This window comes from Cynocephalus volans, chromosome 7 (genome assembly GCF_027409185.1).
Source record: "Cynocephalus volans isolate mCynVol1 chromosome 7, mCynVol1.pri, whole genome shotgun sequence".
Taxonomy (NCBI): Eukaryota; Metazoa; Chordata; class Mammalia; order Dermoptera; family Cynocephalidae; genus Cynocephalus; species Cynocephalus volans.
The window spans coordinates 135803408-135830777 of NC_084466.1; the positions used below are offsets into that span (position 1 = coordinate 135803408).

At 39.4% G+C, this 27370-nt stretch overlaps 1 protein-coding gene across 1 annotated transcript in view; it reads left to right on the forward strand.

The window, feature by feature from the left end:
• Nucleotides 1-27370, forward strand: part of SORCS3 (sortilin related VPS10 domain containing receptor 3) — a 575161-nt gene that overhangs the window by 357379 nt on the left and 190412 nt on the right. Inside the window, exon 5 of the mRNA XM_063102487.1 lies at nt 14360-14433. Within this exon, the coding sequence (XP_062958557.1) occupies nt 14360-14433 (74 nt within the window). The remainder of the gene's footprint in view (nt 1-14359; nt 14434-27370) is intronic.

A 27370-nucleotide genomic window follows, 5' to 3' on the forward strand; every position in this document is an offset into this window, starting at 1 on the left:
ATAAAATGAAGACAGCCACAGGTCCTCTACAGAGTGGTTGAGGGGATTAAGTGGGATGATGCAGACCACTTGGCCTATTGCCTGACACATAGTAAGTACTTCTTAGGCACTAGTTGTTTTTGTTATTGTGTGCTTTGGGCCCCTCACATTGCAGAAATAGGTGCAAGAGATGTGAAACCAAGCCAGGAGGCTCTCAAGATAAAATTCCTCTGTCACGACCATGTAACTAGTACCCAAGATCAGCACCTAAGAGCAGGGTTAACAAATTTTTTCTGTATAGGAGAGGACAGTAAGTATTTTAAGCTTTACTGGCCACATGACTTCTGTTACAGCTACTCAGTTCTAAATTGAGTGTGGCTATGTTCTAATTGAACTTTCTTTACAAAAGCAGGTGGGTCATATTTTGCCAACCTCTGCTTTAGACCAGTGTACTCAACCCTGCCTCCACATTAGAACCACTTGGGGAAATTTTAAAATATCTAGGCCCAGGTATTGTATTCCCAGAGATTCTGACTTAATTTTTCTGGGATGGAGACCAGATATTGATATTGTATAAAACTTCCAGGTAACTCTGATGCAGAGTCGAACCACCGATTTGGATCATTAAACCATGAACAGAAGACCCTCAAAGCAGGTGCTGTCTACCTGTCCCCACCCCAGCTCTCTCCTCACCTCATTTCAGAACCCAGGAATCAGCCCTGTTTGAGGTTTTCGGGTAGGCATTGGCTAGGCCCCTGGAAGCCTTCTTTGCTGAATGCACAGACCGTATCACTTTTGTATCTAGGGGGAAAACTAATTATCCATGTAATAAATGAATTGTACTTTCAGGGAATACAGTCCAGCTGTTACTGTGCATTTTAGCTGAGGCTGTGTTTTTTTCTGTCTAAGTGTGTTCCAGCATTGGCAGTTGGACAGAATGGTTTTGAATAGAAACCGTTTGCCCATCTCCTATGTTAACGTCACGGCTTCTATGATGGAGCTAGGAATGGGTGCCCAGGAGTCAAAAGTTCTCTGGCTTCAGTCCGAGTCACTCTTCTCTGGTGGGTCCTAGAGAAAGCTTGTGCCACTTCCATCTCTAAGGAGCTCCCAATATTCAGCTGCTAATCATCTGCCTGTGATGGGGTAGAGGTTGGCTGAAGACAGGGGGATGAACTTAGTCATAAATGATCAGGCTTCCTCAAGAACTAACTACAACAGTATTTCTCGCTGTGGTTTCTCTGCATTTACATTAGAATCATCTGGGAGCTTGTTAAAATTCAGGCATCTGGGCTCCATTCTGGACCCAGTTAATCAGAATTTCAGAGAGGGGAGACTGGAATATACATTTTTAACAAGGTATCTGGATAGCTGTGAAATTTGAGAGCTGATATTCTGGAATGAGCTTTTCATCCTGCTTGTACAAGAAGACTGAGATTGAGGAATTTAAAGTCTTCCTCAGAACAGCCCAGTTAGGTCACTGGTAGAGCTAAGACTTGAATCTAGGTCTGTGTATTGGCTAGCTAATGGTGGGTAACCTCCTCCCCACAAAACTCAGATGTCTTAAAACAGCAAACATTCATTATTGCTCACAACTCTAAGGCTTATTTGGGTTATTTTTCTGGTCTCCGCTCTATTCACTCCTGTGTGCATTGTCAGCTGAAGTTGATTAGGCAGCTCTGCTGATCTTGGCTGGACTCTCTTTTATGTTTGGTGGTGAGCTGGCTGCATGCTGGTCTGAGATAGTCTCAGCTCCAGCAGACTAGCACAGGTGTGCTCACCTGGTGATGGCAACATTCTGAAAGATTGGAAGTGTCCAAGGCACCTTAGGGACTATGGTCAGAACTGGGACACTGTCATTGTAAAGCTAGAGACTATGCCAATTGTCAAGCTAGGGCTAATGTTGGAATCCTGCCAATGTAGCCAATTGTAAAGCTACAGACTATTGTATTGCTATGCTAATTGTCAAGCTACATGACTACAGCAATTGCCGGGCTCTTTTACCTGCCTGGAATCCTGCCAACTATGCCAGTTGTAAAGCTAGAGACTATGCCAATTGTCAAGTTAGGGCTAATGTCAGAATCCTGCTGACTATGCCAGTTGTATAGCTACACGACTATGCCAGTTGTCAGGTTAAGGCAATAACTACTCTAATTGTATGGCTAGGCATTTCATAACTAAAGCCAAAACGTTTCTCAGACCTTTCAAACCCATTGTACAGACTGGGTCACAAACCCTTCACATGCAGGTCCGTGCTAGGTAATTGGGAAAGATCCCGGGAGCCATTGGCAGATGACATGAGCTCAGTCCTCAGCTTCTTCAGCAGCAGTAGCAGCAGAAGCAGCAGTAGCAGTGGCCCCTCCAGGGGCATCCCAGGGGTGGGGGGCAGGGGCATGGATCAGAGTCACTCATCCTTTATACTTAAGTCCATAACCCAAGACACCTGGGTACACATGCACAATTACATTAGACAATAACCAGGGAACACCTGGGCACGTGTGCATATTTACATCAAATGCTTGGCAAGATTCTGAATATCTGAGGGGCCCTGACCATTTTCCTATATTTTCCCAACAGTTATTTATACCGTATTGTGATGTCAAAACAAGGAAAAAGGACAAACCATGTTAAGGGGGTGAAGAAATAAATTATAGCTCTGAGAGAGAGATGCTGAAAATCCCTTCACAAAGGTCTCATATACAGGGAGGCTGAATCGATTTACCAAAGGCTGCTACACAGAGTCCTGTGCCTTTTCCACAACATTTGGATGCCTTTACAAAAAGTTCTTACAAATGTTTAGGGAACATCAGTAGTGAATATTTTCTTGAGTTCTATTCCTAGGATTATTGCTCTTGGATGAAGAATCAAAAATCACCTATCCAAAGAGACCTAAGTACACTTCAGTTTAAACCCCATCTGACACTTTAATTTCCTGATAATATCACCTTAATCAAAGTGTTCAACCATCTTCTGCTCAGATACATCACATAACTCCCTGGAGAACTGGCTGCTATGTGAGGCACTTCTTCCAGCCTCAGAGAGTTCTTATCATTAGAATATTCTCTTACATCAAGCCAACATTTGCTTCTGTCTAGCTTTCACCTTTTGGTTCTTTTCTGCCTTCTCATGCAGCGCAGAAGAAAGTCTTACTGTCCTCCCAAAGAATAGCCTTTTCCCACATTTGAAAACAGTTGTAAACCTCTATTCATTGGTCAGTTTTCTGTGCCAACTATACCGTTTCTACAGTTTTTCCCATAGGATATAGTTTCAAGCTTTCTCACAGTTCAAGTTGTTTCCTTGAAAACACTTATTTTTGAATGGCAGCTGAGGTTTTGGAATGAGCGCTGGCTTTCGAGTCTGATGTCCTGGAATTTTCTTTAGGATTTTGAGCAATAACACGCACAAGGCCCTGGTGTCCTCCTTCAGGAAATGCGGACAGAAATCACCATCAGTGTGTATTTTGTGTCTATTAAACCATACAACATCTACAGAATGCCTGTTGGGGCTAACCCCCCATAAATGTCAGTTTCTTTCCTTTCTTACACTTTTGAGAGAATGACCTTTGAAGCACACACTACTTTTCCTTTAATATCTTGAGTTTGAATAAACTCTTAGATTTTCTGGCCTGCTGTTAATACTAAAATCATGAGCATTTAAATGTCCACCTGGAAATACGTTTCACATGGTGTTTCATATGGTAGGACTAGTGAAGTCTTTATTTCTTCTAAATTGTAAGTAGGTATTATTGTTTTGATACTTAGAGATAGCAATTTAAATTAAGTAAACAACCTGTAAGTAAGAGATTTAAGTTCTTCTCACCTTTTTCAGATTCAGGTTTTTGAGAAGGAAAAACAAATCTGAACTTAGAAAAGAGTTAAGAACAAATTAGATGCAGTGAAAAGGCCAGGAAAGCAGGCGATAAAGCAGATGTTAACAATGGGATGCAATGGGGAAACCAAAACAGTTAAAGAAAAGGAAAACACAGGCAAAAGGTGAGATGCGAATGAGGGCCAGAACAAATAAAGTCAGCTCACAGAGGGATACCCGTTTTATGTTCAAAGGGTATGGCTTAATATGAGACATTTCTGCATCATAATGTATAAAAATGAATAGAATCTGATTGCAAAGGAAAGTGGTCAAGGGAATAGGACTGTAGGTACAAAAGAATGGATTTTAGTAAGTACTGTGTAAATTGTAAGATGGTCCTTTGGGACTATTAGCTCAGAAAATACTCTTCAGCATAAAAGAGGATAAAATGAATTGGGAAAATGATTCGTAAATAAAGTGCTAGATAAATTCAATGTACAGTGTCACTCATGCACGGTGTACCCAAATGAGCCACTATTTCTGTGCAGTTATATTAATTTGTTTGTATTTTAAAATCAAGCTGCTAACAAAAAAGACAGTATAAAAAGTGCAGTATAAAGAACATTGAGTGGGAGTCAGAACCCCATAGGTTTGAGTTCCAGCTCCACAGCTAACTAGGTGTATGACACTAGCAAAGTCACTCGGGTTCTCTGAGCCTCAGATGTGTGAAAACAACTGTCCAGATGATTTCTAAGGCCACTCTCAGCCATAAAAGTTGGTGATTCTCTGATCTTATGTGGTTGAGCTACCCAGTGGAAGTTTCTATGGGGGATCCTAACTTCAGATGAGATTCCTCTCATCTAGGCGCTTCTAATCCACTTCAAGAGATAACCTGAAGTTTTGAAGCATAAGTGAATAAATGGATAGATAAATGATTGGATGAGTTAAACAAAAACAATTAGAGAGCTACAACAGAAACCTGTATGAGAAGCCGGGCTGGATGTTAAATATGAGAAAAGAGAGATGCTGCTTATAGGATACCCTTTCCTTTTCACCAACTTCTTATAGTAATGTGTTTTATGAATTTCCTTTTAAAAGTAGTTATTAACTTTGGGGGTTGTGATCATGCCTCTTTTGGCCGACTGTGGCCAAGGATGACTTTATGGAAGGGAAAGAATTAGAACTAATATTGAAAGGATAGAATTTAGACAAATGTGGGAAGGGAAGGGGAAACTTTCAGGTCGAAAGAATAGACCTTTAAAATATTCATCGAGAGTCTACTCTCCTGTACTTGGCACTGTGTTAAGCATACAGGACTATTAAAGAAGGAATCCCCACTATCTAAAAGGAAGATGGACATTGATCACATAATTATGCAAATACATATTTTCATACTTTGATAATTGTTATGAAATAAGAGAACAGAGAGCCATGACAGCAGATGACAGGTGGACCTCGTCCTATCTGGGGCAAGAGGTGACCAAGAAGGCTTCCTGTAGAAAGTGTTATTTCTGCTATTGCCTGACATGTGAATAGGAGTTAAGTGCATGCATGGAAAGATGGAGAAGTGTGGAGTGGAAGGAGAGTGTTCTAGGTAGAGGGGGCAGCATGTGCAAAGGCATGTTTGAGAAACCAAAAGAGGGCAAATGTGGCTGCAACATGGAAAATAAGAGAGAAGTGGAAAATCCTGGAGGAAAAGGCAGAGTAAAAACGAGCATGTTGTCATGCATTTGATGGACTACATACATTAACACAGCATGAGCCAATTCGTGCACACTCAGCTGAAGCAAAGCATGCTATGCCCTAGGATGGGCATTGGGATTATGGGGCAAGCTTTGTCTGTGCTTCGTGTGCTCAGGGCCATTAGGGGCACCTCTACCAGGGAGTGGGACACTGACTTGGGAAATAGGAGGTTTGGTCATCCAGAGATAGATGTATCTATGAAACTGGAGGCATAGTCAGAAGGTTAACTCTGAAAAGTCATATAAAACTGTGGCAAAAATGAGGCTTGCCGTGTTAGTTGACAGGGTCTGCTGGAACCACTGTCTTGAGAGTAGGGCATCACCCAGGATATCACCCAGGTTTCTTCTCCCTTGTTCATTTTAAGTGAGGAGGCTTAGATGAAAACCCTGCCCATGGGGTGTCTCCTCCTATCAATACCAGAATTCCAATTGCCTTAGGCACCAATGACCATAGTCATCCCCGTAGTCACCCCGCACAGGACCCCAAAGATAGTCCACAGTCCCGAAATATGCCTTAGTCATTCTTGGTGTCACTTCCTGCTCTCCCTCAAGCTTAGGCTTGAAAATGCAGCCCTGGGCAGGGGTTGGTGAGAAGGGAATATGACAAGTAGAGAGAGTCTTTCTGGAGGGGACACTCCACTTGAAGATTTGTGAAGAAATTTGTCATTTATTCTAAGCATAGACATATTACAGAGCAGACTACAAAACATCCATAGAATTTTAAGGTGAGAATTGTAGACTTGGAAATAGTTGCCCTTACGTCAAACTGCTTAAGGTCAAATCCACAGGTACCTGGTGGGATGCTTTATTTCCTTCAGCCACTGGAGATGCTTTGATGGAAAACTTTGAGAAGCAGTGAATCTTATCCTGTTTTGTTTTTTTGTTTGTTTTTGGTTTTTGGGTTTTTTTTTTTTTTTTTTTGATCCTGTTTATAAGATACCATGCCCTTCTCATCAACTTCTTATAGTAATGAATTTTATGAATTTGTTTTTGAAAGGAGTTTTTTATTTGTGGTTTTGTGATCTTGCCCTGTGCAGGTTTCAAGGGGGCTGTGTTTTGAAATTCGGTAAACAGACATGCATCTACCTACCTTGTTCTGCTTTTCTAGCCTTTGCCCTCACAGCTGGTCTTTAATTCTGCATTTTGATTATTATGCCCATGATCTTGTAGAGCTGTCTCCTTCCTTTCCTCTTGAATGCTTTAGAGGACCTTGCTTGGATTCTTTTCTACCCTGCTTTTTCTCCTTTCAGATGTGGCAGTTAAACAATGTTCACTGATCTGGGGCCAAGTAAATTGTACTTTTGTAGGTGGATGAGATAATATTTCTGTTTCATTTCCAACATCTTTCCTACTGACCAGAATTTTTCACCTTTGTTAGCTGCAGTTTTAGGGAGGGGTCTCATCCTTCAGGCAACTTTGACTCACCCATTGTGACTTAGCTCATGGGCCTGTGTTTGACCCTGTGGAACTGACCACTCCTTCCTTTGAGTTCTCTCAGTATTTCTTCTCTAGCTCCATGGGCAAGGGCCTCATTTTGTTGCATTTGCCTGTTGATATGTCTGTCTTCCCATCTAGGTTTGAGTTTCTGGAGACCAGGGAACCTTGTGTTTTTTATCTGTGTATCATCACACATCGCAATGAGCCCAGCACATGCTAGGTGCTCAATTAATACTAAAATAAATGAATAAGTGAAGTGATTTCAGATCACTGACTACAGAGGATAATTCACAATAATTCCAAGATTCTTTTATTCACTTGGTGGCATCCAGTGTCAAACAACAAAAATCATAATATAAGAGGATGTGTCTTATAACCCAGGGTCTTATAAATGGAATGGAAGAGACTTCAAGGTAAGGCTGCCAGATAAAATACAAGACACTCAGTTAAATTTGAATTAGATGAATTAAAAAAAAAGTAGTATATTTCATGGGACATAATCATACAAAAAATATTTCTTTTTCTGAAATTCAAATCACCTTGGAATTATGGGAATTATGTGTTTTGATTTGGTAAATCTGGCAACCCTACTTCAAGGTCAAATAGTCCCACCCTCTTTGGGAAGCAGGTGCACATGTACGCAAAAAACCGGGTCACAACTGCTGGCCCTCTGGCAGCATCTGGTCATCTGGATCAAGAGATGTCTTATTTGCCCTGAAGTATGTTTTAAATATTTGAAGTTGTTACCAAAATTGAAAAATGTTAGAGATTCCACATAAAAATCTGAATTTCCAGGTTTCCTTGAAAAATTGTAAAAGTTGGCCCTGCTGGTTCAGCTCTCATCTTTAGGTAAGGAACAGCGAAGACCCCTTTCAGATGAAGCATGGGCTCCCTGGATTTCCTGTTGCTCCCCAGCATTGCAGTGAAATGTTATCTGCAAAGCACGATCACACTTGTGCTGTGTTTTTCTTGGAGTTGAGAGTGAAACATTTTTTGAACTTGTGTCTCTATCAAAACAGGAAAACAAAACATAGCCCTAGAGGTCCAAGTGTTTTAATAAAAATGGAGAAAATCTTCCTCTTGGGTAAGTAAAGAAATTTTTACATGTATTCTGTGCCAACAAAATGAGCCTGTGTCTAAAGAATACAAATAATATTATTTTTCTTACACCTCTCTCATGTATTCATGCTATGGACTTGAGGCCGTTTGAGTTCTTGATTTTCAGTAGAATGTAACATCCTTGAGGGCGGAGACTTTTTGTCCATTTTGTTCACTGATGTATCCTAAACCCATAGAATGGTGCTTGATTCTTAACAGACATTTGATCAATATTGTTAAATGAAGGCATGAATGAAGAAAGCCATCCGAGAGAGAGAAAACCTCTATGGCTAGAAATTTTCAAGAGGGGAAGAAAAGTTTTCCCTTCTGTAAAAGAACGGCACAGCTAGGTGAATAGCCAATGTTTTTTAAAAAATAAATACCTTTATGGTATATTTGCCTTATATTTCCCAAGGGCGGAGGAAGATGGCAGTCAAGGACAGAAGCTCTTATCTGTGTACCCAAAGCTTAGAGGATTATTGGGTGGGTTTGTCCTCACCACTTATCCTTGGAGAATGTCTGAGAAAGGAACCAGACACATGTTGGAGAGAACTGTGCTGCTGTGTGACCCTGGTTTTTCTCTTGTTTGTTGCAATACTGCCACAACACAGGGGATTCTTCCTGCAGCCCTTTATAGTCCAGCCAAGCCCTCCTACCCCGATGCCTGTGCCTCCAAGAAGTGCAGGGACCTTCTTATTTTGAGCAGCCACCAGCCTCCTTTTATTTGAAAGACAATGACCATAGTGAGCATAATTCAGAAAAATGTTACCTAAACTCTACAAATTCTGTGGGAAAAAATCAGGACAGTTATACATTGTTTGGAATTTCTTACAGAGGAGAGCTTTTATATAAATGTATTCCAACCAGTCTTTCTCCTCTATGTGGGAGATAGGCTGGCTCGAGGGAATCTGGCCTGAACATCAAAAGTTCCCATAAAATATATATTTTGTTGCCTCTTCTATTTCTGGTGACCTTCCTTTCCATATGAGCATTATGAATTTACATTTCTTAGAAAGTAACCTTGAGGGTGTGGTGAAAATGCATGGGACAGAGAAACACAGTTAGATGAGGGTTTGACTTGCAACCACAGATTTGGCAATTTGGCTCCTGAGCCAGACCTCTGGCCTTTCATCTAAATGCCTAGGTGGATGAGCACAAGGAAGCAACAGAAAAATGTACCAAAATCTGTCGTTACTAACTCCCTCCCGGCTGCCTACCCCATGGTGGGCATGAGATGCCTGTACTAGCTTCCTAGGGCTGCTGTAACAAAGTTCTACAACAGGGTGACTTAAAACAGTACGAATTTCTTGTCTCACAGTCCTGGAGGCTAGAATCGGCAGGGCCGTACTCCCTCTGTAGGGGAATCCTTCCGTGCCTCCTCCTAGCTTCTGGCAGTTTGCCGGCAATCTTTGGCATCCCTTGGCTTGTAGGTGCAGCCCTCTATCCGCTGTCCTTCCTTGGCTTTCTCCTGGGTGTCTTCCCTCTGTGACTGTATGTTGAAATTTACCCTTATGAGCACACCAGTTGTATGGATTGGAGTCTGCCCTAATAACCTCATTTTAACTTGATTATGTATGAAAAGATCCTATTTCCAAATGAGGTTACATTTTGAGATATTGACCATTAGGACCTCAACATTTCTCTTTTGGGGGACACAAATTCAACTCATAATGATGCCTGATGCTCCTAATGATCCCACATTATTTTTCGAACGTAAGCTTTCCAGGTACATCCTGTTGTTTTTCCAGTGGAATATTCCATTGATTAAATTGCCTCTTTAGTTCTTCAGCTATCAGATGCTTTTCCCTGGCAGGCTGATGTAATTAGGGAACTAATAATTGAATCGATAAGGAAAAGAGCATGTTCTTTCATATTTTCCAGCTGTTCCGATGATTTATTTAGGACTCGCTCTGTGTGTTCCTACTGAATATGGGCTTGTTAAGAGATAGGAGGCCATGACATATAGTGGAAGAGGGAAAGGAGTAGATCTGTATTGTTTTCTGGTAATGTCCAGGAATGACGACTTTTCAGGGAGAAGACACGATGAAGTGGGATACAGAGGAGAACATGGCATCATCTGTGTAACTTTGTATAAACAAGGAATGTTTTTAAAGATGTTTATTGTTTGGAAAACACACTCTATTTTAATGCTGCATAAACACATTGGGTTGAAGCCATGAAGAATTATGTAAACACCATGTGAGCTGGTCTGTTGCCTCTTCAAAGAATGATTCACCACTATCCATGATAATTGCTGTGAAATACTCTTTTGTGGAAAATCTCATATTGTTTAATTCCAATTCCCTCATGAAAAGAATTGGAATTTTAATTCTAGAACTTTTAAAAGGTAGTTTGAGAGAGAAGTATAATATAAGCATTATAATCAGAAACTTACTGTTATAAAAATATGAGTAAAACAGAATGTAGGCCTGTATTACTATTGAAATGTAATACAATTCCATTGTAAAATAAATCTGAAAATGATGGAAATCTTAAAAAATATATGTAAACCCTCATTCCATAACTCAGAGATAACCACTGCTAATATTTTGGAATCTTTTCTTCTAATATGTTTCAAGTTTTTACAATACTTAAATAAAATTGATGTCAATATATAGATGTTTCATGATATATTTTAAATAAACAGTATCTCATGAACATTTTCACATCACTAAATAATCTTCTAAAATTTACTATTGAATGTTCACTGCATTTTATCTCCATTCGAATATTAGAGCTTTAATTTTTTAATTACAAAAGTAATACATCTTCATAATAACTTTAAGAATCTGGATAACCAATAGAAGAAAGTACTAACTGCCCACAGTCTTAACACTGCAGAGAGAACTAGTATTAATATCAGAGCATGCACCACGTGGCAGTGTAATTGTATGCATTTCTGTCTTTACTGATCATGAAATTTTTAACCTTTGTAACCTCAGCACTTAGTTTAGTGCTTAGAGCATAGTAGTTGTTTAGTATACTTTTAGTGAATAAATGAGTAAATGAATGAGTGATTAAATGAAGAAATGGGTGAACAAATGTATGAATGGAGAGGCTGCTGAGATCAAGTTTGTGGTAGAATAAAATACATTTTAGATGGTAATTTGCTGTAGATTGAGAGACAAGGTAGCTAACGCAAGGCTTTTAATGAATAGGAGCCTTCCCTTTCTCTGCCCAGAGGCTGAGATTTCAATTTAGTTTTTTCCCCATCAGTCAAACTGAAGAGCTGAAAAAGCAAAACCAGAGACAGGGAGGCAGGAGATGGAGAAGGCATGGATGAGAAGATCAGCAGCAGATCTCTCATTCTTTCTGTGTTAGGAAGACCATTCAATGAGAGGAGCCATGTTTCTCCCAGCAAGAGCTCCATCAGCACCAAGGTCTCTATGGTGGAAAGATAACTTCCCTGGAGGACTGAGACTCTAGCAGCATCAGTGTGATCCTCATGGTTTTCCCTGGCTGGTCTCTAGAGTTTTCAGCAGAGGAAGACGCAATTATGCTGGGCTTTAATTGAAGGAATCTGGGACTGTTAGCTATGATTGGAATCAGGAGCTGACAGGGAGTCTGATCTTTGGGTTACAGAAGGTTTCAACCAGAGTTTCTTTTATATTTAATTGGGAATCATGTGTCTTATGTCTAAGTATCCCTCAGACACCTGCTGTGTGAAGGAGAGTGATCTATTTCTTGAAACTCTGAATGGAAAACTCAGTCCTTGCAATATAATATATGGATTTATTACTTTCAATGAGATGATCTGGTCCTCACAAACTCTTTCCTTCCTTTCACCTACCCCTCTTCAATATAAATATAAAGAAAAAAATATATGGAAACATCCACAAATAGATGGATGGATAGATAGACAGATAGATGGACAAAGAGACAATCTCCACCTCTTTCGGCCAACAACAGTCATCACATTCTTTCTTTCTCTTAAAAGCTGACCCACGGGCAAGCTCAAGATTAGGCCATATTGGCCCCTTTGCTCTTGTCTCTGCGCTTGGTGAATCTCTATATGCCTTCTCTCCTGTCCACACCTCCTCCTCTCTCTAAAGACCTAGCTCAAGACAAACCTCTCCAGCAAGCCTTGTTGTTTCATTTCTGTTCTGCACATATTAATCTTTCCCGTCTTTCACCTTCTAAAGCTTTAGTCTTTGCCCTATTTTTCCCTTTGACATGGTGTACCTGTATGTATACTTAGAGGTCAGGGAGAGGTTTCCCTTTTTGCTTCCTAAAGAATTGGATGTGGTCCTGTGTGCTGTGTAACTCAATGGTTGTAGAGCCAGTATTGTTTTATTCTCTAAGCCGGTGAATAAAGAAAGGAACTAGCAGGCAGTAGAGGATAGTTTTGCTTATATTTCCTGTGTGCATAATTGGACACATGTAGTTGTTGGTACTTACTCATGGAGTGAGAGCCCAGTTTTGATAAATACTGTGAGAGCTGGTATAGAGATGGTGTGGTATGGTAGAAACCTGTCATCAGCCAAATCAGGATTGACATGCTGGTGCCTAGTTTATCATGAGAATTCCACTATATTTATGTTTTTCACACAAACTTTGACAGGGGGAAAATTGAAGAAGCCAGAAGTTTTGGGGAAAAACATAAACATGGTAGAATTCTCATGATAAACTAGGCACCATGATTCCATGGAAGGAGACTTGAATTAGGCATCAGAAAACTTAAATCCTAGCTCCTTTGGCCAAGATTGAGTTTGATTAACTGTGAAGCAGAAGGTTCATGAGCTCACCTGGTATGTGCCAGGCATTGTATAAACACTGATACACAAAGGCGAATATGGTCTGATTCCTGCTCCTCTTATGACTCACAGCCTAATGGGGGGAGAGGCGTACCAACAAGTAGTGGCTTATTGACAACAGCTTCTTAGAGGTAGACACTAAACATAGTGGTGGCACCGTGAGGGAGTGATTAACTCTGTCTGGGCAGATCAGAGAATACATGAGAGCAGGGGTTTAAGTTAGTAATAACTGCCCTACTTTTCATTCAGGATTGTTGAAAGGCTCAAATGTATGTGAAAGAGAAATATGCTGGAATTATTGTTAGGAGTATTCCATTGTTAGTGGGACTCAGATATTGTACTTCCAGGTGTTCAGTTGAAAGTAAACCCAATACTCCTTGTTAGTGTTACAGGAATGCTGGCCTATCCCTAATGTGTCGTCAAGAGGTCAGACTCTACATCCATGAAATAAGTGAACATGAAATCTGACTCCATTTGCCATGCAGGGAATTATTTGCTTCTTTTTTTTCCCCCACAGTCCTAGGGATCATGGGGAATTTTTTCTCATTTCATGAGTTGGTTTCCATCACTACCTGCTGGTTTTAATTATTGATTTATGCAACAGATATTTAATGAGTACTTTGTATGTATTCAAAGAATATAAACACAACTAGATATGACACATCTGAAGGACATAACCTCCTGATAAGCGCTCAGTAGAAACAAAAGACGAGAAGGAAGAAAGAGGAGTGAGATGAAACAGTCAGAAAAGGCTTTGTGGAGGAAGCCACATTTGCGCTTGCCCTGCGTGGATGGAGAGATTTTACAAAAACACAAGAGTGGCCTATTCTTGCCATCTTGCAAAAACATGAGAGTGTAGCTGAGCACAGTGTCTTGGGTGCCACCGAACAATTCCATGTCATTTAGATGAAGTGTAGGAGCATTAAGAGATAGAGGTGACAGAGCACGATAGTTTCATACAATATTGGCTCAGATATCAGCTGACAAGTATTTATACATATACAAAAGTACTTCAGAAATTTCATGGGAAAACAGAATTAAAACATAACATGATTCTTTTCATGAACATTTTGAAGTAACTTCATTTGTCCCATTATTTCTGGGAACACAAAATCTGCTGTTTCTTATCCTCATATCCCTCAGAGTACCTTACAAGTAGAAGTTGTTCAATAAATAGTTTTAAAATAAATGTTGCTGAATTGTAGGTGTAGCTAGAGATTACATTGAATTTGAAGAAAAAAGAAGGCATGAATTCACTAAAGGATTTACTTCTAAAGCAGACAGTGAAGCCCTCAGAAGTGGGTTTATCCTCGGCTCAACAGCATTAGTCAATTGGATATATATCGAGCACCTACTTAGTGCTAGAAGGTACCATGACAAGCATGTAGCACGGTCATATCCCCCCATTTTTATCTGGGTGAGATGGATGTCTGCTTGGGTGTGTTAGGCAGTCTGGGATTGGAGTGGTCGGTGGGGAGGACACATGTATTCATGCTCAGCAGTGGCTCTTGAGGCTTATGTTCTCTCCACTTCATTGTTTTGCAGCTCTACAGCTCCATGGATTTTGGAAGACGGTGGCAACTCATGCATGAACGCATCACACCCAACAGGTTTTACTGGTAAGCTCTGTCTGCACACTCATCACCCTCTTGAATAAAGAATTATCAGACAGCACAGCTGTCTGGCCACTTCTGGACACCTGCAGCACTTGAAGACAAATGAGTTCTAGCCCTTTGCCACTCAAAGAGTGTTTCATGGACTAGCAACATCAGCATCACTGGGAACTTGTTATAAATGTAGAATCTCAGGCCCCATCATGATGTTGCAGAACCAGAATCTGCATTTAACATGTGCACATTAAAGTTTGAGAAGCAATGGGCTACAGAGCTCCATGGCAAGTTACACAGCCGGCTGCTCTTAACAATGTGCTAACCACCCCTCTTTTTGGAAAAGTATATCTTTTATGTTCCTCTTCTAAAAAGCAGTATTTCCAAAACTGTATCCTGAAGAATAACAGTTCTACAAAATGCTTTTCCTTTCGTAAGAGTTCCTATGGTCAAATACATTTAGGTGGTAATTATCCAATTCTACACTCCTGGAGATGCACAATTCATGTTAGCATATTAAAGATTCTGGAGAAGCTCTGAGTGAAGAAGCCTGCCAAAGTTTAAGTCATTGAGTCCCAAACTTATTTCACCCCAGAATCCTTTTCTCACGTCATACATGATAAATCCTTCAGAGCTATGTCTGTGGTACATAATTTGTCTTTATACTTTCCTACTATCAGGTGAAAATGTTTCATACTTATATCTTGTTTTCATTTCAGCAGAGGTTATGGCAAAAGGACTATAGATTAAGATGCATACACCAAAGTATATAATATGCTTAATTATATGCTTGATTAAAAAAGCAAAAACAAAATTTATAATGTTTGAAAATAGTACATATCTCCTGTCTCTTTTAAAATATCTTATTTTGATTCACTTAAATAGCCATGTGATGGCCATTTATACCTTATGCACCATAAGGGTGTTGGGTGTGTGTGTGTTGGGGGAGGGTGGACGAGTCCTTGTACATATGCGCACTCACACCAACATCTTTGGAAGCAATTGCTTCACCTGGTCTCCTTTGCATTCACAAAACTACGTCCAGAATTTAAAATGATCGCCTGGTAAGCATACTGTGAAAATCAACTGGGTTTTTTTGTACACAGTTCAGAGCAGCTGGGAGGGAAAAGGGAGTTGGGGATATTGCTCTCGACTCAACACCTGGTCCATCTCCAGTACTTTTTCCCCTTGCAGACCAACTATTATTTCGTCTGTAATTATTGTCACAACTATCATTTAGTCCACGTTTGGAACTATTAGGATTTTTCAATATACTAAGGCAGAAAAAGGAAATATTTGTTTCTCTGATATTCCAGCTATATAACTACAGTCTTGCTCAGCTAACATGGACCATTTCCTCAGTGTAACATCCATTACTCAGAATCCTTAAAAAAGGAAGAAAGGAAACAGAAACAAACAAAAAACCAAAAAAAACAAAACAAAACAAAACAAAACCCTCCGCTGCTTCTGGAACAAACTCTTGAGAAGGAAATCAAGTTGATGGAGCAGGATAACACAGTAGGCTGGATGGGCCTTGTTATCGTTTCTGAAGGAAATTAAATTAAGTGGACGAGCAGCAGCATTTTCCTATCTTTTACAATGAGCAAGATGAGAATGCTCCAACAGCTGTCCCCTTCTCCCTTCCTTTGTGTAGCAGAAAGAATAAATCCCCAGGTCCTGATAATTGTTTCTTCTCTCCTCTACTCTACACTTCTTTCATATAAGCCCCATGGGGAAATATAAAAGTTAGTGCCCATGCTGGCTAGCCAAGTGGTAGCCAAACATCCCATTTTGGTAATTATCACTTCTCGTTTCTGGTGTATAATTGCAGTGATTGTTCTTTTAGGTGTCATAGGAGTCACAAAGGAAGAACTCATTTTACGTAGACCTTTTTACACAAAGACAGAATTAAGGTTGTCTAAATCTCTAAACCATTTATGTTGAAGATACATGATTCATATAGGTTATGAGTAGAAATATTAACTTGGTATCTCCTTGAGAAAAGATAAAATGTGCATTTCTCTGGGTATAGAGCAAACTTTGGTTTAAACGGGGTCTCTTCAACTTGTGGTTTCCTCATCCATGTAATGGGAGCAATATTTTTCTTGCCAATTGTGTGAGTTTATTTAAAAGACCAGATGTGATCAAGTGGACACTTGGCAATTTTACTTCTCCATTCCCGATTCATAATTTGTAAATTATTAGTTTTAAGTATTGTATTTATTAGCAGCCCTCAAGAGCATGACAAATGAGTAATTTATCATTTTGCTGGAGCACAAATATGAATCCCATGCTTGGTGAGGCTGCCTGCCCCTGGGCATCTAAAGCTACTGAATGGGTCTAACTTACTACCAAGAAGCCCTGTCCCAACCTAACATTACTGTTCTCTACTCTTTGTTAAGTCATAATTCTTATAAAGTTATAAAAACAAATCAAAACAACAAAAGCCTTAAAACTACTTCTTTGGGAGAGTGAAGCATTATTGAGGATGGCGGGGGAACGTTCAGGGGAAAGCAGTTATGCTAAAAACAAGACATTGAAATGATAGATGATGTCCAAAGACTTTACTCATGTGGCATGTAGACAAATAGAGTGCACATGTGATTCAGAAGAAATAATGTCCAAATATTGTGTTTTTACAATTTGGACATTTGCAAATGTGTAAGGAGTATATCCTTCATGCGTGTCTGGTTTCTTCTCCCGTGCTGCCTTCCATTGAGGGGAAGTAACAGCTTAGAGGGAGATTCATGGGAAAGAACACTCTGGAAGTGATTTCTGCCAATAGTTCAGGAGGGAGAATGGACCACATCCATGCCTCATATCTGCTCCCTCATCTACGATGATTATTGTTGCGATGGTTGTGGAAGTGGACTGGGAGTTGTAAGAGGCTATTACTATCCATTTCTCCTTTAGTGCCCCACAGTGCTTGTGGGTTAGGCAGGGCATGGAGCATAATGTTCATTAATATCAATAACAGAATCTTCATCTCGAGATAAAATTTTCTTTATTAATTCCAGATGTTCTAACCCCATCATGAGAGGTCACCTAGGAATCTTAACACTATGGCACGCCTGGGCTGTTACCTCAGGCCCCAAGAAGGACAACTAACACAAATGCTCCTTCTTTATATGTCACCCTCTCACTCACATGATACCTGGTCACTGGGTGATTGCCAGGCCTGTCTAATGCTCCCGGTTCATCACCCCAGCCGCTTCAGAAAAGATAATTTGCAGGGAGAGCACACAAGTGGATTAAGTGTCGTTAACATATTCCCTTCATACTTCCTAGTCTCTGCTTGGGCAGAGTTGTTGTCATGGGGAAAAAAAAGTGTTTTCTTTCTGTGTGTGTGTGTGTGCGTGTGTGTGTGTTTGTGTGTTTTAATATCCTACTGAGCTGCAAATGAATAATATTTCCACTTTCCCTTGGAAGGTATTTGACAGGCAGGCACATTCTGCAGTGGAAGATTGTTTTCTTTGCACATCCAATGTGAGTACTTGCTGCGGTTCACAGCTTGGCCCCTGTGGCTCCCCGCAATCCCTAGGCATTCACTCTCTTTGGGCATCTTTTTCAATGAGATCACAGGCATTCCTGAATTCCCTGTGTAACTGGACTGGTCTTTATGTGCCTCTGGTCTCTGATGGCACTCACTTGCATAATGTCATGAAAAAGGGAAAGAATATCTCCAATGCCTCTTCTTTACCACTTTCCCCTCTGTCCCCATTAATTATCCTCTTTGCTGAAACAGCAGGGTCCTTTTTAAAAAAATTTCTCTTCCTGGTCATTGCAGGAAAGTGTTCTGACAAAGTTGTACACCCTAAGGTGTCAGGGACTTTAACTCTTAGCCCTTTTCTGGGGTATTTGGGTTGCAACATGGACTGGTCTTGAGGTTAGAAACCCTTTAAGAAGTCAAGAGATGTAGAAGAAGTTCTAGATCAGACTGTATTAGGGGACTCAGAGAAAAGGTATCTTGAAGACTGCTGTTTGAGCTTTTAATGATGCCTGGTGGAAGCTGACGAGTGGCTGATGTGTAAGGACAGATGGGATGGGTGCTAGATCTCTATCATACTTTGCTTAAGGACAGCCTACACACTGTAGATTTCCAGTGATATCGGTGCCAGCAGCTTCTCACCTGCTCTTACAAGAAGGCCATGAGAGAGGGTAGGAAGAATGGAAAAGGAGAGCATGTCCCTCCTGTTGTGTGTAAACAGCAGGTCCTAGGAAAGTGTCCTTTAAAGGAGAAAGAGGTGATGCGGAGGAAGAGAACAGAATAAAAGTCCTTTCATTACTAAGACTTGAAGGACTTTCTTTTTTTTTTTCATTTCAGACTAAAAGGACTTTCATTAAAAGTCCTTTCCTTTCCAGTGTTTCATTGTTTTATTTTCCCCAATCTCTTTGTGTATGCATATGTTCTTTATGTAGCCTAAACATACCACATATGAATTTGTATAATCTGCCTTTTCCCCCTTAATGTTCTATTATAGCAATTTTTACATTATTATAAAATTTTTATCACCATCATTTTAAATTTTCTATACATTTTATTATTAAGATACATACTTTTTTACTGTTTTATTTCTATTAGACATTGAAATTTTTTTACTTTTTTTATTACCATAAAAATGGTTTCATTGATATTTTTATATATAGTTTTTTAATATTTAGGATTGTTTTTTCTTAGATCAGTGTCCTAGGTAACCCAGATGAAAACATGATTGTGTTTTTCTCAGTCTCAGCAGAGTGTCACATTTAATGGTATGATCTAAATTCAACACCAGAAGCATTTTAGAGCAATGTAACTTTTTACTGAACATGTTTTTCATAGGGTTTGCCAAAAAGCATTATATCACACAACACAGAATGCATCTTCCTAAAACTCCTCTGTCCATATCTGTCTCTCCGAAGTCCTGATTATCATGGTGGTTACTTTCTCATTTTCTTCTTTTCTCATGGGCTCTAAAACTATTCTGCACAGGGGTTTATTGTCCACTGTCCATCCCCTTCTGGAGCTCCCCCTACACGTACACCCCCCACCCAATGTATCACAGCTTTTCTTAGATAGAATGATCTGCCTTCTCTCCTTTACCCTCTGTCTATCACTCTCAACCCATCCCCAGAAAATACGTGTCCTATTCCGTAGATGCACATTACTTAGAACATTGGGGAGGAGGGATTTCTAATAGTTAGGGTTTATTAACATTTTTGGTTTAATGACTACTAGAAGAGGAATTATTGCATTGAAATATACACATGTTAAATACCTTAAAACCTGTCAATCAAAATAGTACCAAAATTGTGTGCTATTGTCAAGTCTCACCTGTAACATATGGCAGTTTCATTCTTACCATACTTAATACTTCCTCCTTGTGGTAGGAAGCCTCCAAGATGGCCCCCAGTGAGCTCTGCTTTCTGGAAATTATGCCATTTTGAAGTCTCTTCCCCTTGAGTTTGGGGAAGATTTAGTGACTTGCTTTTAGTGAATAAAATGTGGCAGTAGTGACAAGATTTAAGTTTGGTGATTAAGGTTGCAAAAAGACAGTGGTTTTCATCTTGGGTGTACTCTGTTGTTTGCTTGCTCAAAGCAAACTGCCATGTTGTGAGCTGCCCTATGCAGAGGCCAATGTGGCAAGGCCTTGAGGGAGGTCTGCAGCCAAACGCAAGTGAGGAACTAAGGGCCTCAGTCCAACAGGTTAGTTCCAGTGAGGAGCTGAATTCTGCCAGCAGTTGTGTGAGTGGGTTTAGAAGCAGACCCTCCTCCAGTCAAGCCTTCATGTGACCCTACAGCCCTGGCCAACACTTTGATGGAAGCCTTGCATGAGAGACTTTGGGCCAGAGGCACCAAGTTGAGTTGTGCTCAAATTCCTGACCTAAAGAAACAGTGAGGTAACAAATATTTGTTGTTTGAGCTCCTAAATTTTGTGTTGATTTGTTATACAGAAATAGAAAACCAATACACTTCTCTCTCATCTATAATTGCTTGCCTGTTTATTTTAGAATGTATAGTTCTACTTCTGTCTACACACAACTACTTCTGTCTTAGACCTCTTCCTTTGTTTTCCCTTCATTGGTATCAACTCCAGATGTTGCATTTTGCCTTACAGTAGAGAAATATTACTGTGTCCTGGTATTCCTGGTCACCTGATGCTCAGACTCTATGGGGTTGGTGATTGACTAATAGACCTCAGAGCCCTGTCCTTGGCCTGAGTGAGGCTCCTTTCATGTTGTGATTTAATTGATGTTACATTTTGGTGGCAGGATTGCATCATCTGAAAATATTACTGATTGTGAGTGTGTGTCTATGTGTCTATGCACATGCCCCTTCAGAGAAGTACTAATTTCACTTAAGGCATAAGAATACCTTGTGTCTGGGTCTGAAACACCGTCTCAGCCTGGTAGCAGCTGTGGGTGTGGAGGACCTAGGGCAGAGAAGTGGGAGCTGGTCATGGGGAATGATTAACCTTGAGATAATGTGGCTGGAATGAATGCTCTTGCATCTCTTACCTGAATTGGACCTCTGTAGATCTCACCTGTTCTGGAATGTATCTTATGTTTTGCTTTAAAAATGGGCTCCACCTGTTCTGGAATGTATCTTATGTTTTGCTTTAAAAATGGGCTCCTTCTGTTTAGGAACTCATTTTGACCCTAGACTATGGTTTCTGAAGAACCAATTGCCAAGTCATCCATAGGCTATTAATACGTTATCCATGACAAAGATAAAGTTAAGAAACAGGCAGAATGGTTTGAGATTGCTTCCCAGAAAATCAAAATCTTTTCAAACAAAGTTAGCATTGTGGGCAAATTTTTGAAGCTGCCTCTAAATGTGCATCTACAATTTTGCAAACACAGTCATTTGCAATCTCAAGTAATGGGATTTAGGCATCGACCTGAGATAAGGAATCAGCTTTAAAGGCCCTTTGCAAACCAGGGTACACCACAAATAATATTTAATTCAGCTCTCCCTTACATTTTTAAAATGGTACAGCAATTTAAAAATATATTACATTCAAAATAATACATGCAAGGTCAGGACGGGAGATGTGAAAGCTTAGCTTGTCAGCAGAAACCAGTTTCTGCTTCGCTGATGGGGGCCCTTTTGCTGTATGTCTGGTCACATCTTGGCTATGGAAGAGCTGTCTTAATGCTAAGAGCAAGATGCAGTGTTCAGAATTTACACATAGCAGTCAGCCATGCCACTGAGGAAGACAGGATGCTCAGCTCTTTGTATGAAATCAAGATGTCTGGACTCGTGATAACTATGCTTTGTACATGTGATTTCTATGAGGTATGGGAGATAGGAAACATATGTAGCTACACACTTAATGACTTCTTTACTATGAAGAGAAGGGGTCATGTTTGACCCAGCCTTGGGAAATCTGAAAAGATTTGTGTGTGTTAAACATGCAATTCAAAGACAACCACATCCAATCACCTAATTCAGTGCAGAAAAAATTCCAATAAGCAAATGGAAACACCGTTTCTTTCTCTTTTTCTAGCTTTGTGGCTAGTGGCTCCAGAGTTAGAGAAACATGGCTTCCAAATGCTTATTCCACCCAGATATTTATGCAGAGGACATGAGAAATATTCATTCTGCTCAGAGACAGTGGTATCTCACTGATAATAAACTTTCAGAGGGGAGAAAGTTTGATTGTTCTCACAGCGGGTTGAGATATAAGCCTGTTATTGTCCTGTGAGGACAGGGGTCAGGAAAGCCCCCACACAGAGTAGAGAGCCTTGGACGACTGTAGTCTTCCTGGAACTCGATTGCTTATTCAGTGCTTGCATGTTACATGAAGCAGTGAGAGAGCTGCATACATCGATGGTAATGATTGTTCAGCAGTCCCACAAGCAGGGAATAAGAGAATTGGAAGGCCAGAGAGAGGCCTAAAGAGAGAAGAAGCAGGAAGATTTTGAGCTGAGCAGCCCAAAGACAAAGTATCAGACTGCAGGTTTGGAGGCTGTTTCAGATGCAGATTGGATACCTGGTTGCAGGCAGGAAGAACCACCCTTCTTCCCACTGAGGAAATCTGAGATCGTTCGGCTCCAGCTTGGTCTAGGGCTCTGTACTAGTCTGCTAGGGCTGCCATAACAAAATGCCATAGACTGAGTGGCTTAAACACTGGAAATTTATTTTTCCATAGTTGTGGAGTCTGGAAGTCTGAGATCAGAGTTTCAGCATGGCTGGTTTCTGGTGAGGGCCCTCTTCTGGGCTGCAGAGGACCACCTTCTCTCTGTGTCCTCACATGGTGGAAAGAGAGCAAGAGGTGTCTCTTCTTATTGGGGCACTAACCTCATCATGAGGGCCTCGCCCTTATCTAAGCACTCACCAAATCATCCCCATTTCTAAATACCATCATGCTGAAGGTTAGGGCTTCAACATATTTATTTTGGGGAGACACAATTCAGTCCACAGAAGGATGTAAAACAGGGAAGAACTTGGGAAGGAATGCAAACTCTCTAGAGGACCTTCCACCGAGAAGAGTCCTGGAGCAGACATAACTAAGGTTGTAGGAGTAGATTGAGAGACGTGGACAAAAGTACAAAAATAATTTTTAAAAGACACAAATACACATTTAATCACCTTTTTTCTGGTTTTAGATACAATATGGCTTGTTGTAGACATTCAAGAAAATGCAGGAAAATACAAAGAAAATAATTACCTATAATTTCACTGTCCAGAAATTACCTCTTAAAAAATCAAATTCTTCATAGCCTTTTTTCCCTGTTATAATATAATTTTAAACATATATTTAAGTTTTCATTATAATTTAAATCATGCTGTTTATAAGGTTTTGTAACTTTTGAAAATGAAATTGCACATTTTCCTGTACCATCCTCTACTCTTTCTAAACAATTTAAAACTTGCATTACTTGCATTGTATTCTAATCAGAGGATACATAATAATTTCATCATTCTTCTGTTATTTGACATTGATCTTGCTTCTAAAGTTTTACTATTAAAGAAGGTATGTAACGTTGTTTGGAAAACCTCTGAATAATTATTTGTCCAAGGTCTGATTATTATAATTTTTAAGAAGAGACTATCAAAACAATATATATACATATATATAAATATTATCATACCAAATTGTTCTCCAGAAAGTTTATGCCAGTTTCCACTCCAACTAAAATACCATTTCACTATACCTCACAAAAATTTAATTTAAAAAAGTAATCTAATTTAATATGCAAAAATGGATTTTCCTTCTTTTAATTTGCATTACTTATCAGACCAGTGAGTTTACACATTTTCATACATTTATTAGCAATTGTATTTCTTTTATGTGACCATCTGTTTTTTAAAAATTTTTTTATTATTTTATTTTGTCAATATGCGATGTGGTTGATTATTGTGGCCAGTTACCGAAACCTCCCTCCCTCCTCCCTCTCCCCCCTCCCTCCCAACAATGTCCTTTCTGTTTGCTTGTTGTATCAACTTCAAGGAATTGTAATTGTTGTGTCTTCTTCCCTCCCCCCCCCGTTGTTTTGTGTATTTATTTATTTATTTATAGCTCACACAAATAAGTGAGAACATGTGATATTTCTCTTTCTGTGCCTGACTTGTTTCACTTAATTTAATTCTCTCTAGGTCCATCCATGTCATTGCAAATGTCAGTATTTCATTTTTTTAAAAAAATAGCTGAGTAGTATTCCATTGTGTAGATATACCACATTTTCTGTATGCACTCATCTAATGATGGTCATTTGGGCTGGTTCCAACTCTTAGCTATTGTAAAAAGTGCTGCAATGAACACTGGGGAACAGTTACACCTTTGACTTGATGATTTCCATTCCTCTGGGTATATTCCCAGCAGTGGGATAGCTGGGTCATATGGTAGATCTATCTGTAATTGTTTGAGGAACCTCCATACCATTTTCCATAGAGGCTGTACCATTTTGCAGTCCCACCAACAATGTATAAGAGTTCCTTTTTCTCCGCCACTCGCCAGCATTTATCATTCACAGTCTTTTGGATATTAGCCATCCTAACTGGGGTAAGATGGTATCTCAGTGTGGTTTTGATTTTCATTTCCCAAATGCTGAGTGATGTTGAGCATTTTTTTATATGTCTGTTGGCCATTTGTGTATCTTCCTTAGAGAAATGCTTACTTAGCTCTTTTGCCCATTTTTTAATTGAGTTGCTTGCTTTTTTCTTGTAAAGTTGTTTGAGTTCCTTGTATATTCTGGATATTAATCCTTTGTCAGATGTATATTTTGCAAATATTTTCTCTCACTCTTTTGGTTGTCTTTTAACTCTGTTAATTGTTTCTTTTGCTGTGCAGAAGCTTTTTAGTTTGATGTAATCCCATTTATTTATTTTTCCTATGGTTGCCTGTGCTTTTGGGGTTGTATTCATGAAGTCTGTGCCCAGTCCTACTTCCTGAAGTGTTTCTCCTATGTTTAAGAAGTTTTATTGTTTCAGGATGTATATTTAATTCTTTAATCCATTTTGAGTTGACTTTAGTGTATGGTGAAAGGTATGGGTCTAGTTTCATTCTCCTGCATATTGATATCCAGTTATCCCAGCACCATTTACTGAAGAGGCAGCCTCTTCCCCAGTGTATAGGCTTGGTGCTTTTTTCAAAGATCAGATGGCTGTAGGTGTGTGGGTTGATTTCTGGATTCTCTATTCTATTCCATTGATCAGTGTGTCTGTTTTCATGCCAGTACCATGCTGTTTTGGTTATTATAGCTTTATAGTACAGTTTAAAGTCAGGTAATGTTATGCCTCCAGCTTTGTTTTTTTTGCTCAGCATTGCTTTGGCTATGCATGGTCTTTTGTTATTCCATGTAAATGTCTGGATAGTTCTTTCCATTTCTGAGAAAAATGTCATTGGAATATTGATGGGGATTGCATTGAATTTGTATATCGCTTTGGGTAGTATGGACATTTTCACAATGTTTATTCTTCCTATCCAAGAGCATGGGATATCTTTCCATCTTCTTGTATCCTCTCTAATTTCTCTCAGCAGTGGTTTGTAGTTCTCATTATAGAGATTTTTCACCTCCTTGGTTAACTCAATTCCTAAGTATTTTATTTTTTTGGTGGCTATTGTAAATGGGCGAGCTTTCTTGATTTCTCTTTCTGCATGTTCACTATGGGAGAATAGAAATGCTACTGATTTTTGTGTGTTGATTTTGTATCCTGCTACTGTGCTGAAATCATTTATCAACTCCAAGAGTTTTTTTGTAGAGGCTTTAGGCTGTTTGATATGTAGGATCTTGTCATCTGCAAACAGGGACAGTTTGACTTCATCTTTTCCAGTCTGGATGCCCTTTATTTCCTTCTCTTCTCTGATTGCTCTGGCTAGTACTTCCAACACTATGTTGAATAGGAGTGGTGAGAGTGGGCATCCTTGTCTAGTTCCTGTTCTTAAAGAAAAGCTTTTAGCTTTTCCCCATTCAGGATGATATTGGCAGTCGTTTTATCATATATGGCTTTAATTATGTTGACATAATTTCCATCCATACCTAACTTATAGAGGGTCTTTGTCATGAATGAGTGCTGAATTTATCAAATGCTTTTTCAGCATCTATAGAGATGACCATATGGTCCTTGTGTTTGATTTTATTAATATGGTGTATCACACTTATTGATTTGTGTATGTTGAACCAACCTTGCATCCCTGGGATGAATCCCACTTGATCGTGGTGAATAATTTTTCGTATGTGTTGCTGTATTCTGTTTGCTAGTATTTTAGTGATGATTTTTGCATCTATATTCATCAAGGATATCGGCCTGTAGTTTTCTTTTTGGTTATATCTTTACCTGGTTTTGGTATCAGGATGATGTTTGCTTCATAGAATGAGTTTGGGAGATTTGCGTCTGTTTCAATCTTTTGGAATAGTTTGTAAAGAATCAGTTTCAATTCCTCTTTGAATGTTTGGTAAAATTCTGCTGTGAATCCATCTTGTCCTGGGCTTTTCTTTGTTGGGAGCCTTCTGATAACAGCTTCAATCTCCTTTATTGTTATTGGTCTGTTCAGATTTTCTACGTCTTCATGGCTGAGTTTTGGGAGCTTGTGTGTGTCCAGAAATTTATCCATTTCCTCCAGATTTTCAAATTTGTTGGCGCATAGTTGTTTATAGTAGTCTTGAATGATTCATCATATTTCAGATGAATCAGTTGTAATATCACCTTTTTCATTTCTAATTTTTGTTATTTGAATCTTCTCCCTTCTTTTTTTTTGTTAGCCATGCTAATGGTTTGTCAATTTTATTTATCTTTTCAGAAAACCAACTTTTTGATTCGTTGACCTTTTGTATTGTTTTTTGGGTTTCAGTTTCATTAAGTTCTGCTCTCATCTTAATGATTTTTTTCTGTCTGCTAACTTTGGGTTTGGATTGTTCTTGTTTTTCTAGTTCTTTAAGGTGAAGTATTAGGTTGTTCACTCGCCATCTTTCCTTTCTTCTGAAGTAAGCATTTAATGTGATAAATTTCCCCCTTAGTACTGTTTTTGCAGTATCCCATCAGTTTTGGTATGATGTATCATTGTTTTCATTAGTTTCAGTTAATTTTTTGAGTTCCTGTTTGATTTCTTCTTGGACCTATATGTCATCAAGTAGAATGCTGTTTAATTTCCATGTGTTTGTATAGTTTTCAGGTTTTCACTTGTTATTGATTTCTAATTTTAATCCATTGTGGCCTGAAAAAATACATGGGATAATTTCAATTTTTTTGAATTTTTTGGGACTTGATTTGTGACCTAATATGTGATCTGTTCTGGAGAATGATCCATGTGCTGATGAGAAGAATGAATATTCTGAGGTTGTAGGATGGGATGTTCTGTAGATATCTGCCAAGTCCAATTGGTCTAGTATATTGTTTAGATCTTGTGTTTCTCTGCTGATTCTTTGCCTAGATGATCTGTCCAATATTGACAGTGGGGTGTTCAGGTCCCCTGATATTATGGTATTAGTGTCTATTTCCTTCTTTAGGTCTAATAGAGTTTGT